General features: G+C 42.9%; 2 protein-coding genes across 4 annotated transcripts in view; one reads left to right on the top strand and one right to left on the bottom strand.

Moving 5' to 3' along the window:
- The window catches only part of DHX37 (DEAH-box helicase 37), a 98,725-nt gene extending 96,669 nt beyond the window's left edge, over window positions 1–2,056 (bottom strand). Inside the window, exon 1 of one of the 3 annotated variants that reach the window (XM_056533810.1) lies at window positions 1,921–2,056. Coding sequence is in view for 1 of the 3 variants with exons in the window: in XM_056533792.1 (XP_056389767.1) it covers window positions 1,404–1,510 (107 nt within the window). In the remaining 2 variants the exon portion in view is untranslated. Of the gene's footprint in view, window positions 1–1,403; window positions 1,535–1,920 lie in introns of those variants that run through there. The other 2 variants (XM_056533820.1, XM_056533792.1) reach the window with 2 other exon arrangements.
- BRI3BP (BRI3 binding protein) lies at window positions 1,524–18,184 on the top strand. Its single transcript, XM_056533862.1, has 3 exons — window positions 1,524–1,737; window positions 15,895–15,997; window positions 17,179–18,184. Exons 1-3 carry the CDS (start codon window positions 1,543–1,545, stop codon window positions 17,595–17,597), a joined length of 717 nt encoding a protein of 238 aa, XP_056389837.1. The 5' UTR covers window positions 1,524–1,542; the 3' UTR covers window positions 17,598–18,184.
- Window positions 18,185–18,938: the final 754 nt, after the last annotated feature.

Raw genomic sequence — 18,938 nt, 5'->3', positions numbered from 1 at the left:
AGGCAAGGTTGCCGTGTAATGCTCAGCGAGTTCCTTGCATGTGCCCTTTTTTAATTAATAGGATTTGTGCATGGAACTCACTGGACATCGTAGTTTCCTTAGCAACAGTAGCGATTTACTCCACACTGGAGCTGAAGATCATGTGGGACATAAACTTTGGAGCCACTCTTTAAAGCTGGGTTCACATCAGCGTTTGGAGCTCCATTCGCTGATTCTGTTATAATGATGGGACTTATGCAAAAAAAAAAAAAAAAAAACTGCATGTTTTTTTTTCACATAAAATAACAGTCTTGTAACAGAAGTGGGACTTATCGGGTTCTTCTGATGCCCGCTGTCACATCCACCGTTATCAGCTGTTGTAATGGAACTCCACAACGCTGATGTAAACATAGCCTAAGGGAACGTTCGCACGGACAGATGGATGGATCCACCGACGATGGACCCTACAATGCTGCCTCCATCTGTGCCTGCTCATAGCGGCAATCCACCGCTACGAGCAGACACGCTGCAATGTGTGAGTCGCCGTATGCATGCGCAGTATACCCGCACACACCATGGCTGCTCTTGGCCTAGCTCAGGGAACAGGGGGAGAGGCCACGATGTGTGCGAGGACACTGTGCATGAGCGCGGCGACTCGCACATGGCAGTGTGTCTGCTCGTAGCGGCGGATTGCCGCTATGAGCAGACACAGATGGAGGCAACACTGTAGGGTGCATCCTCGGTGGATCCGCAGCGTACAACGTACCCTATGACAGTGTTTCCCAACCAGAGTGCCTCCAGCTGTTGCAAAACTACAACTCCCAGCATGAGTGAACAGCCAAAGAATTGGTCTGTGCTTCAGGGGAGGCACTGTACCCAAAAAGGGGATGCGACATAATCAGCGCTGCAGCCCCTTTATCGTCAGAGGTATTTTTCAAACAGTTTGCCCCCAGCTGTTGCAAAACTACAACTCCCAGCATGCCCGGACAGCCAAAGGCTGTCCGGGCATGCTGGGAGTTGTAGTTTTGCAACAGCTGGGGGCACACTTCTCTGTAGCAGCTATGTACCAAATGAACTAAAGGAGCTATGTACCAAATGAACTAAAGGAGCTATGTAGCACATGAACTAAAGGAGCTATGTAGCACATGAACTAAAGGAGCTATGTAGCACATGAACTAAAGGAGCTATGTACCACATGAACTAAAGGAGCTATGTAGCACATAAACTAAAGCGCCAACCCTTACAAATGTCATGACAGAATTGGGGGCCCAATACGGACATAATGATAAATAGCGCCAACCCATACAAATGTCATGACAGAATTGGGGGCCCAATACGGACATAATGATAAATAGCGCCAACCCTTACAAATGTCATGACAGAATTGGGGGCCCAATACGGACATAATGAGAAATGGCGCCAACCTAAGGAGACACTGGCACAGAGGAGTGCTGGTGAGGCCCACAGCTGGTCTGTAGGAAGGGGCTGATCTTCCGGTGCTGGGAGGAGACAGGAGGCAGGGTTCGGCCATCGTATTGTGGAGACGTCTGCTGCCATCCGCTTATGGACATGGCTTCGCTGCGCCTCAGGTTGCCCTGGCTCGTCACCCTGCTCATGCTGCTGCTGGTGCTGGGGGCCCAAGCTACCAGGAACCGGGGCCACGACAAGCAGAACAACTCCTTCCGTAAGGCGGCCACCGGCTTCTACCAGACCATGAGCAGCACGTTCGGTGAGGAGAACGTGAGAGCCGTGCAGAAGGTGAGCAGACCGTGGGCACTTCTCTATAGCCTGGGCATATCCGTGCCCATCCCCCTCCCTGACCATGGCAGATAGCCGTCACATTGATGCAGTACAGGAGCTAATGTGCTGGTAAATTAGGAGACTAGTCCGTGCCCGCCAGCCATGTCTGCCAGTCTCCTAATGCCAGTCTCTTGGTCTTACCACAGTCTTCTGAAAGGTTCTATACGCATTGACTCTTCATTTTGACATTGCGGGTGGTTATCCGTGTACATGTGGGCCCCACAGGCAAAAATAAATAAGGCCATGTTCACACCTAGTATTTTCATCAGTGGTTGTAGCCCAAACCAGCAGTGGGTCCAAAATACAGAGAAAGCTGCAAATCTTTCTACTATATTTATTCTCTATGGGGGAGATTTATCAAAACCTGTGCAGAGGAAGAGTGGTGCAGTTGCCCATAGCAACCAATCAGATTGCTTCTTTCATTTTCCACAGGCCTCTAAAGAGGCCTGTGGAAAATGAAAGAAGCAATCTGATTGGTTCCTATGGGCAACTGCACCACTCTTCCTCTGCACAGGTTTTGATAAATCTCCCCATATGTCTGTTCTACTCCTGGTATTGGTAAAGAAAAAAAATACTGAGGAACAATACTAAGTGTGAATCTAGCTGGCATCCCTTCATGTTACAGGAAACCTCTTTCCAAAATTGTACTGAAAAGTGGTCTTTTATGGGGGCTTGAAAATGTTATTCAGGTCTGGTCCTGATAAGGCTATGTTCACACGCTGGAATTTCCGTAATTCCGCGCAACAAAATTTGCTGAACGGAATTCTTTCAGAATTTCTGCATTCTCTAAACACAGAATTCTGCCGAAATTCGATGGGATTCCGCCCGCAATTCTGCAAAATTTAAAGGGGTACGCCAGTGGAATTTTTTTTTTTTTAAATCAACTGGTGCCAGAAAGTTAAACAGATTTGTAAATTACTTCTATAAAAAAAAATCTTAATCCTTCCAGTACTTATCAGTTGCTGTATACTACAAAGGAAGTTCTTTTCTGTTTGAATTTATTTTCAGTCTGACCACTGTGCTCTCTGCTGACACCTCTGTCCATGTCAGGAACTATGCAGAGCAGGATAGGTTTGCTATGGGGATTTGCCCCTGCTCTGGACAGTCCCTGAAATGGACAGAGGTGTCAGCAGAGAGCACTTGTGGTCAGACAGAAAATAAATTCAAAAAGAAAATAACTTCCTGTGGAGCATACAGGAGCTGATAAGTCCTGGAAGGATTAAGATGGTTTAATAGAAGTAATTTACAAATCTTAATAAACATTAACCAACCCCTCAAGGCTAGTATCTGGCAACCTGATGCATGAAGAAAAAATATAGACTACAATAAATATTAGGATTGTGCTTCAATTTGATGATATAGATATAAAATACTTTATTAAAATACACAATAAGTACAATTAAACCTCGTAACACAGGGCCCTTGTGCAGAGGTAATAGATGTTATATTAAATAAAAGAAATAGAAAACATGTATAAAATATAAAACATAATACACACACCGATAAATGGCACCACTATGAGGTATCAAGAATAATAAATCATTTCATGCTCCGGCATCTGATAGTCCAGAAAGTAGCCTGGTAATCCGCAATATGATACAGTTCCAAAGAAATATATAGTAGATGGATATGTGGATATAGGCTCAGATTTATCAAACTGTGTGAGAGAAAAAGTGGAGGGATTTTTCCCCAGCAACCAATCACAGCTCAGCTAACGAGCTCTAGTAAAGTGAAAGCTGAGCTGTGATTGGTCGCTGTGGGGAAATCACTCCACTTTTTCTCACACATTTTGATAAATCTGGGCCATAGTTACCAGCCTGTTGATGTCCCAGCAGTTGTTAACACCCGTGGACAAATGATGAGGTCCGCACTTGCATTAGATGGCATAGGCCTACTGAAGAAAGGGCCATTCTGACAAACTAGTGCCCTGAAACGCGTCTAGGTGTTGTAATACCGTACCACTGCCATTCACATAGCACGCACCAACCTGAGGACTCCGAGCCAGTATTTTGGGCTGCAGCCAGAGTTCTACATCAACCAGCCGTTTTGCATTCAGCTCCAGCATCCAGGCATTGCTGCCGATTGCCCGTGACGTCACACGCCATAGGACACCACGAGGTCTGCACACAAAGGCTGCATATTACCATCTATCAACGGGTATCTTGCTAGCGGCATTCGTTTTAACTGGGCCTGTGGCAGGCAGACCAGTCGCGGTGACGCATGCCAGCGTCCTGTACCATCTAATGCAAGTGCGGACCTCACCATTTGCTCACGGGTGTTAACAACTGCTGGGACATCAACAGGCTGGTAACTATATCCGCATATCCATCTACTATATATTTCTTTGGAACTGTATCCTATTGCGGATTACCAGGCTACTTTCTGGACTATCAGATGCCGGAGCATCTAATGATTTATTATTCTTGATACCTCATAGTGGTGCCATTTATTGGTGTGTGTATTATGTTGTGATACATGTTTTATATTTCTTTTATTTAATATAATAATAACCTTTGCACAAGGGCCCTGTGTTACGAGGTTTAATTGTACTTATTGGGGGAGATTTATCAAAACCTGTCCAGAGGAAACCTTGCTGCAAAGGCCTTTTCAAAAATGAAAGAAGCGATCTGATTGGTTGCTATGGTCAGCTCAGCAACTTTTCCTCTGGACAGGTTTTGATAAATCTCTCCCATTGTGTATTTTAATAAATTATTTTATATCTATATCATCAAATTGAAGCACGATCCTAATATTTATTGTAGTCTATATTTTTTCTTCATGTATCAGGCTGCCTGATACTAGCCTTGAGGGGTTGGTTAATGTTTATTCTCTATTTTTCAAATTATCAGACACCAGGTGTAGGTGTACAACCATCTAAGGCTGGGTTCACATCACGTTTTCTCCCATACGGGAGCGCATACGGCTGGGGGAGCTGAAACCTCGCGCTCCCGTATGTAATTCATTTCAATGAGCCGGCCGGAGTGAAACATTCGGTCGGCTCATTTTTGTGCCGTATGCGCTTTTACAACCGGACCTCAAACCATGGTTGACCACAGTTTTAGGTCCGGGGAAAAAACGCATACAGCGCAAAAATGAGCCGACCGAATGTTTCACTCCGGCTCATTGAAATGAATGAGGTTTCAGCTCCCCCCTGCCGTATGCGCTCCTGAATGGGAGAAAACGTGATGTGAACCCAGCCTAAGGGGTCTTGGGTGGGAACTTTAGGATGCAAATGCGCATGTGCAAAGTAAAAACCGTATACATGTGCGTTTCCCATTGACGTCCATGTTAAAAAAAAATAAAAAAAAAATAAAGTAAGCGGTTGCAGTACGGTTTTTAAACAGGAGACAAAAAGGTGGGCAATCACAATTTTGACTCCGGTTTAAAAACCGTACTGCAACCGCATATGTTTTTTTTAACATGGACGTCAATGGGAAACATTTCCACACGCGGCGATACCACGTATGTTTATTTTTATTTACTCAGTTTTTTTTTTTTAAATGGGAAAAGGGGGGTGATTCAAACTTTTATTAGGGAAGGTGTTAAATGATATTTATTCACTTTTTTTTTTTTTTGCAGTGTTTAGACCCCCCTAGTGGCTATTACACTGCACACACTGATCTGCTACACAGATCATTGCCGTGCATTGACACGGCAAATATCAGTGTTAACGATCCGGTATGACGCGGGGTCACGGCATGCCTTGCGTCCTTAAAGGGGTACTCCGGCGTACCGGTATGCCTTGCGTCCTTAAAGGGGTACTCCGGCGCTAAGACATCTCAGCCCCTATCTAAAGGATAGGGGATAAGATGCCTGATCGTGGGGGTCCCCAGTAGCACCCAGTGATCTTGCACACAGCACCACGTTAGAATCAGTCCCCGGATCTGATTACTGGTGATCACAGGGACGGAGCATTGTGACGTCACGGCCCTGCCCCATGTGACGTCACGCTCTGCCCCCTCAATGCAATCCTATGGGAGGGGGCGTGACAGCTGCCCGTCCTCCTCCAATAGGCTTGCATTGAGGGGGTGGAGCATGACATCACACAGGGGCGGGGCCTGTGCTTCTGCTCCTGACCCCCTCCTCCCCCCTTCTCTCCACAGGAGCAGGCAATCAGCAGCTTTAGACCTGCAGACCTGTCAATCATGAAGTGGGTCGCCGCTGCTTGTCATTAGCAGTGAGTGTCCGGCTACAGATAGTTATGCCCTGGTGCATTAAGGCCCAGGCGGCAAGGGCAGACCTTAATTGCAGATGTCCCCAATGGGTTAAAGCTGTTATTGGGAGGGGGGGGGGGGGAGAGTTTAGAACAACTTTTATTCTACAAAATATATATAAAACCTGAACTCCTCTCCAGTGTTCTGCCCCGGTCCCCGGCTGCAATCTTCTTCCTGAGCGTAATGCCTGGGCTCAGAGTGATGTCAAGGCACAATGGGGAAGATTTATCAAAACCTGTGCAGAGGAAAAGTTGCCCAGTTGTCCATAGCAACCAATCAGATCGCTTCTTTCATTTTTAACAAGGCCTCTGCAAAATAAAAGGAACAATCTGATTGGTTGCTATGGGCAACTGGGCAACTTTTCTTTGCGCAGGTTTTGATAAATCTCCCCTAATGTGTTGTACTGGAAGAGGCCTTACAAACCAGATCAATGGGACAACACCTCTTCCATGCAAAGTAGTGGAACAAGGCAATTGCAGGGGTCTCCCTAGCAGCTGCTGTTTCTGGTAGCCTGTAATTTTAATTTTTTTTGTCTAGTGTACACTGTATGTAGGTTCTCATTATTGCTGCACTGTATACCTCACTAGAAGCAATGTTTATAAGATTATGTGCAGAATTCATGATTTAGTATGCCAGTTTTTTTTTCTTTCTTAAAGGGGTATTCCGCCCCTAGACATCTTATCCCCTATCCAGATCGGGGATAAGATGTCTAGGGGCGGAATACCCCTTTAAGTTTGAATCCTTCAAGCCTACTTCTGGACATATGTTGACATAACATTAAGAGGGAGTTTGGCGCTCTGTGGTTGTGTTGTTCTCTTTAGTTGCCTGACGCGTTGTTACTCATCTGATGCTGCTGGTATTGTCACTTCTCAAAAAATAGTTACAGTGCCATACTTCAAACCTATCTCTCCACTTATTCTACTTTTGACTTCTTTTTGTCTCCTTTACATTGACGAGAGCAGCTCGTCCTACATGAAGATTGTATGCAAATTTGTATAGATATATAATTTTATTTTCTATAAAGGTCTATGGGAAACATAAAGCTTAAAGTTTCAATACATATATGGAGAGATTTATCAAAAGCTGTGCAGAGGAAAAGTTGCCCAGTTGCCCATTGCAACCAATCATTACATTTTTCAGAGGCCTTTTTAAAAAGGAAAGAAGTGATCTGATTGGTTGCTATGGGCAACTGGTCAACTTTTCCTCTGCACAGCTTTTGATAAATCTCCCTCAATATGTAGACTATTTTTTTTACTTTGTTTAAAAAAAAAAAAAAAAAAAACACCCTCTGCAACCCCCAGACAACTTTCATTTTCATTTATTACAAATAAATAGACTAGAAGAAACAAAACTTGCAAGGGAATGAAAAGTGTTAAAACAAACCATATATACAATGGGGGACATCTATCAAGGTATTTAGAGCAATGTAAAAGTCTGTCTCTTCTTCTTCTTTTTGCTTTCCTTATGTGCTCCAAATTCATCAACCCCCTGGGATAGTATGATAAATATGTAGCACATAAGCAAAACTAAAGCAACAACAAAAAAAAGAACTTTCTTACCAAAGCCAACAATGATAAATGTCCCCTAATATGTATTGACCTCTATGTGAAAAATATCACCCTAGACTACAATAATGTGTATGTTTTTACACTTCAACATGCTTACGTTAAATGTATGGCATTTATAGGTTTGACCCTAAAATGGGGCTAATCCTCATCTAAAACAGCAGAAACATATGCAACACTAGAAATACTAGGGTATGCTCTCTGTTTTCTGATGTGGAAAGATCTGTCGTCTGCCTTGTCATCCTATGAAGGGGTGATTGGCCGTACATGAGCTATATAGATCAACCTTTCATCTGCTAAGCATACAGTCATGGCCGTAAATGTTGGCACCCTTGAATTTTTTTTCTAGAAAATCAAGTATTTCTCTCAGTAAAGGATTGCAGTAACACATGTTTTGCTATACACATGTTTATTTCCTTTGTGTGTATTGGAACTAAACCAAAAAAGGAGGAACATAATGTCACACAACTCCAAAAATGGGCTGGACAAAATTATTGGCACACTTTCAAAATTGTGGAAAAATAAGATTGTGTCAAGCATGTGATGCTCCTTTAAACTCTCCTGGGGAAAGTTACAGGTGTGGGCAATATAAAAATCACAACTGACCGTAGATAAAAAGGAGAGAAGTTCACTTAGTATTTGCATTGTTTGTCTGTGTGTGCCACACTAAGCATGGACAACAGAATGAGAAGAGAACTGTCTAAGTACTTGAGAACCAAAACTGTGGAAAAATATCAACAATCTCAAGGTTACAAGTCCATCTCCAGAGATCTAGATTTGCCTTTGTTGCGCAACATTATCAAGAAGTTTGCAACCCATGGCACTGTAGCTAATCTACCTGGGTGTGGACGGAGGAGAAAAATTGATAAAAGGTGTCAATGCAGGATAGTCCAGATGGTGGATAAGCAGCCCCAAACAAGTTCCAAAGATAATCAAGCTGTCCTGCAGGCTCAGGGAGCATCATTGTCAGAGCGAACAATCCGTCGACATTTAAATGAAATGAAACGACATGACAGGAGACCCAGGAGGACCCCACTGTTGACACAGAGACATAAAAAAGCAAGACTACATTTTGCCAAAATGAACTTGAGTAAGCCAAATCCTTCTGGGAAAATGTCTTGTGGACAGGTGAGACCAAGATAGAGCTTTTTGATAAAGCACATCATTCTACGGTTTACCGAAAATGAAATAAGACCTACAAAGAAAAGAACACGGTACCTACAGTGAAATATGGTGGAGGTTCAATGATTTGGGGTTGCTTTCCTGGCACTGGGTCCCTTGAATGTGTGCAAGGCATCATGAAATCCAAGGATTACAAACGGATTTTGGGTCTCGCTGTACGGCCTAGTGTCAGAAAGCTGGGTTTGCGTCCAAGATCTTGGGTCTTCCAGCAGGACAATGACCCCAAACATGCGTCAAAAAGCACCCAGAAATGGATGGCAACAAAGTGCTGGAGAGTTCTAAAGTGGCCAACAATGAGTCCAGTGGAGAGATTTTAAAATTGCTGTTGGGAAAAGGCGCCCTTCAAATAAGAGAGACCTGGAGCAGTTTGCAAAGGAAGAGTGGTCCAACATTCCGGCTGAGAGGTGTAAGAAGCTTATTGATCGTTATAGGAAGCTACTGATTTTAGTTGTTTTATTTTTTTTGGTGTGCAACCAAATATTAAGTTAAGGGTGGCAATAATTTTGTTCAGCCCATTTTTGGAGTTTAGTGTGACATTATGTCCAATTTGGTTTATTTTCCTCCCTTTTTGTGTTTAGTTCGAATAGGCACAGGGAATAAACATGTGTATAGCAAAAGATGTGTTAATGCAGTCCTTTTCTGTGAGAAATACTTCATTTTCTAGAAAAACTTCAGGGGTGCCAACATTTACGGCCATGACTGTATATGACAACCACGTGTGTTGTTATAACCACCAAGTGTTGCATAACTTTTTGCAACTAGAAATCCGTTATTTCTGCAGCAAGCATACAGGTTCCTGCAAGATCCATTCAGATAAATGGACCAGCATATTTCTTCTATATCAGTGTTTCCCAACCAGGGTGCCTCCAGCTGTTGCAAAACTACAACTCCCAGCATGCTGGGAGTTGAAGTTTTGCAACAGCTGGAGGCACCCTGGTTGGGAAACAATGCTCTATATAGCTGATTTTGTCAAAGTATGGGGCCGAATCAGACAAACCCACAAATTTGGAGCGGTGTAAATTTTCCTTCTTCACCAAGCAGCAGCGTCCCCAAGATCAGACCTTCTTTTAACAGGATATAGTAAGACAGACTGTGCTATTTTGGTTTAGCCTTATCTAGGAGTTTCTGTAACATTAGTATGCCAACCTATAGTCAAGATTTAGTCCACTTGAAGGGGTACTCCGTTGGTAGTGTGGTTTTCCCTCTGCCGGCTCTCATGCACATTTGCCTTACCCTGCAATATTGATGGGGTCCTGGTCGTCCGTGCTTGTCTTGTGCTCCCAATTTGTTCTGTGTGGAGTTTTGCATTCCCTCTCGGTCTTGCTGTTTTGCTCGGCAGGAGAACTACAGTTCCCTGGAGGCCTTGCGGCAGTTCACAGGGTTGGGTCTGCCTGCTTTTCCATGCCCTTCCTCGGCCATTAGTCTCTGCCTTTTGTGCTGCTTAGAATATGTTGTTCCGCCCCTTTTTCATCCTTCTGGCGGCATCAATGCGTTTGAACCTTTTCTGTTAAACTTGCTAGCGTCTGATGCTGCCCTGCACTGGCCAATAGCTGACGCTGCACTGCAACCGAACATTCCTCATTCATCCCTATGCTGTTGCGTGCAGTGCAAGGAAGCATCACTCAACATGTAAGGCTTCAGGCAATACACACAGAGACGCTGCAAGGGCTGCACCCCTAAAAGGAGTGGCTAAACAACTAGAATGAATATTCAAGACCAGAATTGGTGCACAGGGAAAGGTAAGGACAGTGCCATGCGCGACACACACACACACACACACACACACACACACACACACACACACACACACACGTCACGAACACAACATGGCCACAAAAGGAGCGAGAAATGTGGTCGCCAGCAAAGGAGAACCCCAAAAACTACACAACATCCTCACAACAGCTAGCGCTAAGCTCCGCAACACCAGGATGTTCAGATAACACGTAGGACCGGGTCACATTGTCCGGAACTTGCACAGCAGTGGAGTACCCCTTTACCAAGTGTGAACATGCCCTTAGTTGGAAATGAGAGAAAACGTGTGGTTCTTTCAGATTAACCTTTTGGAATTTCCAGCATTTATATGGGGTGGTTAACCATACAGAGGCAGATGTATTTTTTGTTCCTCTATAAATTTGACCACAGTTGACTTATTTCAAGCTACATCGAGACTGTTTCCTGTGAAATGTGGTTTATTTCTCAAGTGATTCTTACTTTCTGCTTTTTTAGAATGTACATGTAGCCGAATGAAATACATTAGTATTTCTACAAAGGGTTCGATTTATTATGCTGTCTTATAGCAAGACTCTTCGTTGCCCGTAGCAACCAATCAGGGATTTTTCTAATAGCCGTTTTAACCCGTTATAGCCCGTTATTAATAACGGCCGTTATTTTGTGACGGAAGATAGTAACGGGAGAAATAGTTCATGAACTATTTCTCCCGTTACTATCTTCCGTCACAAAATAACGGCCGTTATTAATAACGGGTTAAAACGGCTATTAGAAAAATCCCATAGACTATAATGGGATTTTCTAACGGCGGTATAGGATTTTGTAACTTCTGTTTTACTGCCGATTTTCTGACGGAACTTCGAAAACTGAGTAATTATGTAGTAGTGTGAAAGGGACCTCAGAGCTTAGATTTCATTTTACCATAACGGTAAGAGAAATGAAAGCTGGGGTGTGATTGGTTGCTATGGGCAACAAAGAGAATCTTACTATAACACAGTGTGATAACTCTTTCCCCATAGTCCTTTAAACTATTATGGTAAAATCTTACAATGCAGAAGCCTGGTGGCCAGGACAGAGTTAAAAACCATGTGTACAAGCTGTTTAGCACCATTTTCTGTTGACTGTTAAAGGGGTACGCCACTGGAAAACTTTTTTTTAATTTTTTTTTAAATCAACTGGTGCAAGAAAGTTAAACAGATTTGTAAATGACTTCTATATAAAAATGTTAAACCTTCCAGTACTTAACATCCTCTGTAGTATACAGCAGCTGATATTTTATTTTTGAATTTCCTTTGTCTGACCACAGTGCTCTCTGCTGACACCTCTGTCCATTTTAGGAACTGTCCAGAGCAGGAGAGGTTTGCTATGGGAATTTGCTCCTACTCTGGACAGTTTCTAAAATGGACAGAGGTGTCAGCAGAGAGCACTGTGGTCAAACAGAAAGGAAATCCAAAAATAAAATAACTTCCCCTGGAACATGCAGCAGCTGATAAGTACTGGAAGGATTAAGATTTTTTTTAATAGAAGTAATTTACAAATCTGTTTAACTTTCTGGCACCAGTTGATTTAAAAAAATGCCAGGGAAGTACCCCTTTAATGGCCACCCAGTTTTGCAAGCTGTTTACCTGTGATCATAGTGTCTCATTGGGAGATCCTGGTCTTCTTCTTATGGTGTTAATAGCATATTCATTTTATTAGACTTACCGTACTTTGGTGGGAAAACATTTTTTTTTTTTTTTTTTAAACTGTTGCTAGAAAGTTCAACAGATTTGTAAAGTATTTCTATAATAAAAAAAAAAATCTGAATCAGCTGCTGTATACTACAGAGGAAGTTGTATACCGTATTTATCGGCGTATAACACGCACTTTTTAGGCTAAAATTTTTAGCCTAAAGTCTATGTGCGTGTTATATGCCGATACACCCCCAGGAAAGGCAGGAAAGACCCCCCATTGCCGGCGCTGATAGCCAGGGGGAGAGAAGCGGCGCCGACAGCCAGGGGGAGAGAAGGGGCAGCGGCACCCATTGCCGGCGCCGCTGCCCCGTTGCCTCCCTCCATCCCCGGTGGCATAATTACCTGTTGCCGGGGTCGGGTCCGCGCTGCTGCAGGCCTCCGGCGCGCGTCCCCTGCGTCGTTGCTATGCGCTGCACGGAGCAGCGCCGCGCCGTGCATAGCAACGACGCAGGGGACGCACGCCGGAGGCCTGCAGCAGCACGGACCCGACCCCGGCAACAGGTAATTATCCCACCGGGGATGGGGGGAGGCAACTGGGCAGCGGCGCCGGCAATGGGTGCCGCTGCCCCTTCTCTCCCCCTGGCTGTCGGCGCCGCTTCTCTCCCCCTGGCTGTCGGCGCCAGCACCGATAGTCAGGGGGACAGAACGGGCAGCGGCGCCAATAGCCAGGGGGAGAGAAGGGCCGGCAGCAGGGCTCTATACCCCAGGAAAGGCAGGGGGAGAGAAGCGGGCAGCGACGGCCTCTCTCCCCCTGCCTTTCCTGGGGTTGTATTTGGGTATACACGCGCACACACGCACCCTCATTTTACCATGGATATTTGGGTAAAAAACTTTTTTTTTACCCAAATATCCTTGGTAAAATGAGGGTGCGTGTTATAGGCCGATAAATACGGTAGTTCTTTTCAGACTGACCAGTGCTCTCTGCTGACACCTCTGTCTGTCTGTGTCAGGAACTGTCCAGAGCAGGAGAGGTTTCTTATGGGGATTTGATCCTACTCTGGACAGAGGTGTCAGCAGAGAGCACTGTGGTCAGACAGAAAAGAACTCAATTTCCTTTTAGAGCATACAGCAGCTAAGTACTGGAATGAATAAGATTTTTTTTTTTTTAATAGAAGTAATTTTCAAATCTGTTTGGCTTTCTTGCACCAGTTGATTTGAAGAAAATTTTGTATCAGAGTACCCCTTTTAAGCAGACCTTTCAACAGTTTTATAGGTTATAAAGTAAAGGCTGTGAAGGGCTTTTAACCCTGAATCTGGACATACCTGTTCTTAGTTAAAGCGTACAGTCAGAGCCAACAAAAAAATTATTTTTTTAATATCACTCCATACCTAATCCTGACCATGTACATCTAATTTTTGTGTCTAGCACCTTTTTATTTATTTTTTTATTACACTTTTAATTTAGCTCACTAGTCTGAATTCCTCCCAAAGGGAGGGGGCGTGGCCTCACTGTGCAGGTCTCCGCCCCCTCCCTCAGTATGCTGTCTGCTCACTTCTCCCCTAGCATTAGCAAAACTACAACTCCCAGCTTGTCCTCACTGACAGTAGTGGGACACAAGATGACAGTGGGAGGATTTTTCCTCTAGATGTGAGCCCTGTGCTAACAGCTGTCAATCAAGGAAGTGTGTCCATGACATAGGTGATGACTCATGGACACAGCAGGACTAGTATGTGTCCAAGCAGGCGGGGGGGGCAGTTGTTTGACTGGCTTTTTCAGTATGAAATACTGAAAATTTTCTAATGAAAGCAATTGCAAAACCTGTCAAAAGTTTTTGTATCTGACAGTGCCCATTTAAGGCAGCACCAAGAAATCAATGTTGAGGAAGAAATGCAGGTCTCAGGTTTGGGGCCCACTGGGCGTTCCCCTTGGCTGCTAGAGGCTGGTGAAGATTGTCCTTTTCACCAGTGAGCTACTCCCCTCTGTGCGCTGGTCACATCCTCCATCCCTGTGATTGACAGGCACCAGGCGGTTCTGTAATCCCCAACTCTAACCTGTAATCTAGCAGCCAAATAGAACATGCAGTGAACTTGAAAGCCTAATTTACATCTCTCTTTAAAGGGGTACTCTACTCCTGGACATTTTATCTCCTATCCAAAGGATAGGGGTAATATGTTTTGATTGCAAAACTGAGTGTGTGGGCACCATAATGCAACTGGGTCATAATATTAAATATTGAAGAAGACATACACATACGTTCTTATTCCTATACAGTGTAAACTCACTGTTCAGTCTTCACATGCTTCAGATTTATTACAGAGGCTCAGACTGTTTGATCAAATTGGCACACCTTAACTCTAGACCTAATCTAAATAATCTAATAGCCCAACTATTAAATTGCTTATGTTACACCAAAGTGTTGCCGGGTACCCCTGTCGTTTCAACAAAGATTATTATTATATTAGAAAAAAACTTTCAACAAAGATTTTGTATATTATAAAAAAAACTTTGTAATATATCTATTCTTCCCTCTCTCCTGTGAAAATGTATTCCTCTCTAAAAATCAGCTAAACCAAGTCTCATCTCATCCTGGCAAGTCTCAAACCAAGATCACTCAGGCATCAAATTATGGCAGGCAATACAAACTTATGGAGGGGGAGGAAAGAGATAGGAGGGGAAGTGCATGTAAACACAGCAGCAGGACAGAGACACATTGAGATAATACAGATGGCAGAAAGAAGTGTGCAAGTAAAAGACCTCACCCCAGGGCTGTAACACAGTTTAGACTGCTGACTGTTGGTTGTTTATGCCTTTCTCGGTGTGTGCTGTGTACGGACATTAGGTTCTGCCCACCAGCTCTGAGAGAAATGTAAATTACATATGAAGCCGAAATATGCTTAAAAATACCACATACATGTTGTTATATAATGGCCAGAAATAGTGCTGGTTCCCATGTACATATACCATTCACATGGCATCCTGTGGGTTTTCCAATAAAAGACAACGTTATCCCCTATCCATGGGGGAGACCCAAGTGCTGTACTTGGGCATTTACATTGTTTTCATAGAAATGAATGGAGCATGTGTTGTCTGCAGTATCTGTTCTTCTTGGAGAGCTCGGGTCCCATTCTGGATCGGTCGGAACCATCTACAATCAGAAACTTATTCTCTATACTATGGATAGGGGACAAGTGGTCTTTTACTGGAGAACCCATTTAGCATCTTAAACAGGCTGACATTTTTTGTTTTCTTCTGCTCACCTGTCAGTTTTGCTGTGTAGACTGGGACATAACAGTGGATGATCTCATGGCAGCTCTTTTATACTGCTGAAGGTCAAGTTAAGATAGCAAAACAATACACACAGATAAGACTATGTTTGCCGTTCTCTTGTCATGCTCAGGCTGTAGAACAGTAATAATCTATGGTTATTTTGCTATAAAGCATATAGAAACCCTGCTACAATGTGTATATACACACAATACTGAAAGATTGTTTGTCAAATATAATAGCCTCAGGGAAGTTTAAAAAAAAAATGCTACAAAAAAAAAGCCACAATATTTTAGATATTGGTCATTGCAGTTTATGTAGTCTCATTATCACATAATAATAATAGTATTTTATTTGATTATTATTAGTATTGTTATTTCTACTCGTGGATGATAGAACAAATAACAAATATGTAAAGTAATTTTGTGTTCACTTGGAGCTGCATCCTAATTCCTTCTTGTTTTTTTTATTTTATTTTTTTTAAATAGTTCTTTTCACGATTGACTGAGAGGTTTGTGTATGGAGTTGATGTGCTGGTGGACACTCTATGGAGAATATGGACAGACCTGCTGGATGTACTTGGGATTGATGGTAAGTGGGTTACTTAAAGCACATCGTCTTAGGCCCCTTACACACTGCCATTGCTCCCCATCAAGAATGGCTGTCAAGCCTCCTTTTTTTTTTTTTTTTTTCCCCCATCCCCGACTTTAACGGCCATTCTCATGACTGGGCGCAACAGCAAAAAAACTGTCCGGGCGGCTCCCATTTACTATTATGGGGGCCGTTATGAATAGCGGGAGAAGACTGCACATGCAGTAATTTTTCTCCCGCTATTCTGCCCGGGTCTCCTGGCGGCCGTCACACTGACGTGCACTAACGGCAGTGTAAAAGAGGCCTTAGAAACAATAACACCTTCTAGATAAGGTTACATAGTAAGGTAACACATACTTCTTAACCCCTTAAATGGGCACTGTCAGATACAAAAACTTTTTATGTTGTACATCTTGGCCAAACATTAAACTTTCTAATATACTTCATAAGAAAATTTTGGGTTTACTAGTTAAATCATCCACCACTCTTAGTGTTGCAGTTCCAGGCTTTGTTTTCATTGCTACAATGATGACTTGCTCGTATACCCCTGTCGCTGCTGCAGCCAATCACGGGCCCATGTGGTATCATTCATATACCACTGGGTCCCTGTGTATTACCCCATTGCCCATCTGCTTAGCTAGCAGGTCAGGTCAGCAAATTGAATTAGTAGCTGAGCCTTATGGATTGTGCCAAAAAGTGATGTCCTCTCTTGAGAAGCCTTGTAAAGGGAAGCTCTTATGAACCACAAGTCATCTGTGTGGTCACTGCCAGCATCTTTCCTCCTCAACATTCTGATGACTCATGGTTCAAAAAGCATAAAAGTCATGACAGGTTCCAGTTGAACAGGACCTGTAGTCGGTCAGTTCCCAAAATTATAATTTTTTTTTTTTTCACTATTCAGTGAAAAGCAATAGTAAAACCCCTATATCTCAGGAACCGGGGACATAGCAAGAGATTAAAGCTAGGGTGAAACTTAGTAGTTTGTAGATCACAGGTTGGGCATCCTCTCCAATGGATATTGAAAATAAATTTTATTAAATGTTGTGTTGCAACTTGTCAGTATTTATAATGTATTAAATATGTGTGACTTATTTTTAGTTTTTTTCAATGCATGTTTAAGAATCTGTAAATTGCCTTTATATGCTTTAAACTTATACTTTTTTTTTTTTTTTTCTTTCCAGCATCCAACCTCACACACTACTTTAGTCCAGCATCAGTCGCCAATAACCCCACTCGTGTCCTGATGCTGGTAGTGGCTGTTCTCCTGGCCTATTGGTTCGCCTCTCTTTTCTTGGGATTTTTCTTCTATGTTTTACATGTTATCTTTGGGCGTTTTTTCTGGCTGGTGAGAGTGTGCCTCTTTGCACTATCCTGCATTTATATCCTCCAGAAGTATGAAGGAGAACCGGAACACGCCATGCTGCCTCTTTGTTTTGTTGTTGCCATCTACTTCATGACAGGGCCAGTTGGAGTTTACTGGAGGAGGAACAACAATAACAACCTGGAAGACAAGATCGATCACTTGGACAATCAAATCAGGCTATTAAATATCCGTCTTACAAGGGTGATAGAAAGTATGGACAGAGCCAGTGACCAGTAGTCCTCATTTGTCCAGTAGATCACACCAGCTCCCTCTAGCACATAAAGCACTCGTGTTTACAAACTGGTTGTTTGATGTGTATCTGAAGTAATTGGGTTAAGGAATTCTTTGTAGTAGAAAGTCATGTCATGTCAATGCAATAGGCCAAAAAGAAAACATTTTGCCAATTTTAAATGTTATGGGTTTAAAAATATACCTTTTTATAGTTCTTTTCCTTTATAATTCAGCTATTTCTAGAGACTTTTAATAGTTGTTAAATTGAAGATTAATGTACTTTGCTAAATGTATTGTAGCCTTCTTGCCTTCTTAAATTGTACTTTTGCTACAGTACTATGAGATTAAAAGTAGCCAAATTGCTTTCCTCTGAACATCAGGACAGCTGCAGGGAATACAACATCATCACAATTGCCCATATAGAGCCTCCCTTGGGTGTTCCCACATTTGCTGTTGCATTTTAGCTGTTTCTTAGTTTACATAAAAAAAAACATGCATTTTTGTTACAGCCTTTTTGACTGCAATTCCCAAATGTAGACTACCTAAGGCCATGTTCACACATTGTTTTTCCAGCCATTTATTATTTTTTTTTTTTTAAACAAAATTGCAAATTCTGGCTCGAGAGAGAGGCATAAAATCATTGCCTTTTTCTGGGTAGAGTTCAATGGAAACACAACTTGTAATACAGACTATTATTTAATAGCCATTATTTGAGGGGGGGGGGGGAGGAGGCCTGTTTGTTTTTTGTTTTTGGACTGGACCAAAAACTGTGTATACACAGCCTTATACTCTAGAGTGAGGGACATGGCATTCCAATGGCTTCTCTTCGAGCGTGTAAAAACCAACATGCTACATGTGATCTGGCTGGTGCTGTCAGTTGGAAGAGCAGACAGCCTACACCTGTAGGAATTGGTTTACAATAGGGCAAATTCACAAAGATGGTGTTGACAGTCTGAAGATGCATCAAATTTATTACAGTGGCCCATGCTAAATATGGTGCATCTTTAGAAGCTTTTGGGTAACTTTATACCACCTGTTGGTTGACCTACTTTACACCAAATGTTGTTCACAATTGTAGTGCACAGTGTCATATGTAAAACTACACCCTCTTTGCACTAAGCAACACACCTTTACTTGTAAGCCATTCTCCTTGTCAAGGGACGCACAAAATGTGGTGCAAGGCATGTATTCCATGTATTTTTTTTTTTTTGCAAATAGATCCAGAATTTTGGCACCTTTTTCAAAGTGTAAATCTGTCCCAATGAGTTCTGGTATTTGTTCTCCCTTCCCTGTCCTCAAACTAGGTGAGAAAAAACAACATACGTTCCATCTTTAAATGAATCCTCA

The sequence above is a fragment of the Hyla sarda genome, chromosome 1 (assembly GCF_029499605.1).
Source record: "Hyla sarda isolate aHylSar1 chromosome 1, aHylSar1.hap1, whole genome shotgun sequence".
NCBI classification, from domain to species: domain Eukaryota; kingdom Metazoa; phylum Chordata; class Amphibia; order Anura; family Hylidae; genus Hyla; species Hyla sarda.
This window is presented reverse-complemented; position numbering and strand designations above follow the sequence as displayed.

Coding starts and splice junctions, on each gene's coding strand:
- BRI3BP (XM_056533862.1), top strand. CDS start 1,543: ATGGACATGGCTTCGCTGCGCCTCAGGTTGCCCTGGCTCGTCACCCTG. Junction 1,738..15,894: donor ACGTGAGAGCCGTGCAGAAG/GTGAGCAGACCG, acceptor TTTTTTAAATAG/TTCTTTTCACGATTGACTGA. Junction 15,998..17,178: donor GGATGTACTTGGGATTGATG/GTAAGTGGGTTA, acceptor TTTTCTTTCCAG/CATCCAACCTCACACACTAC.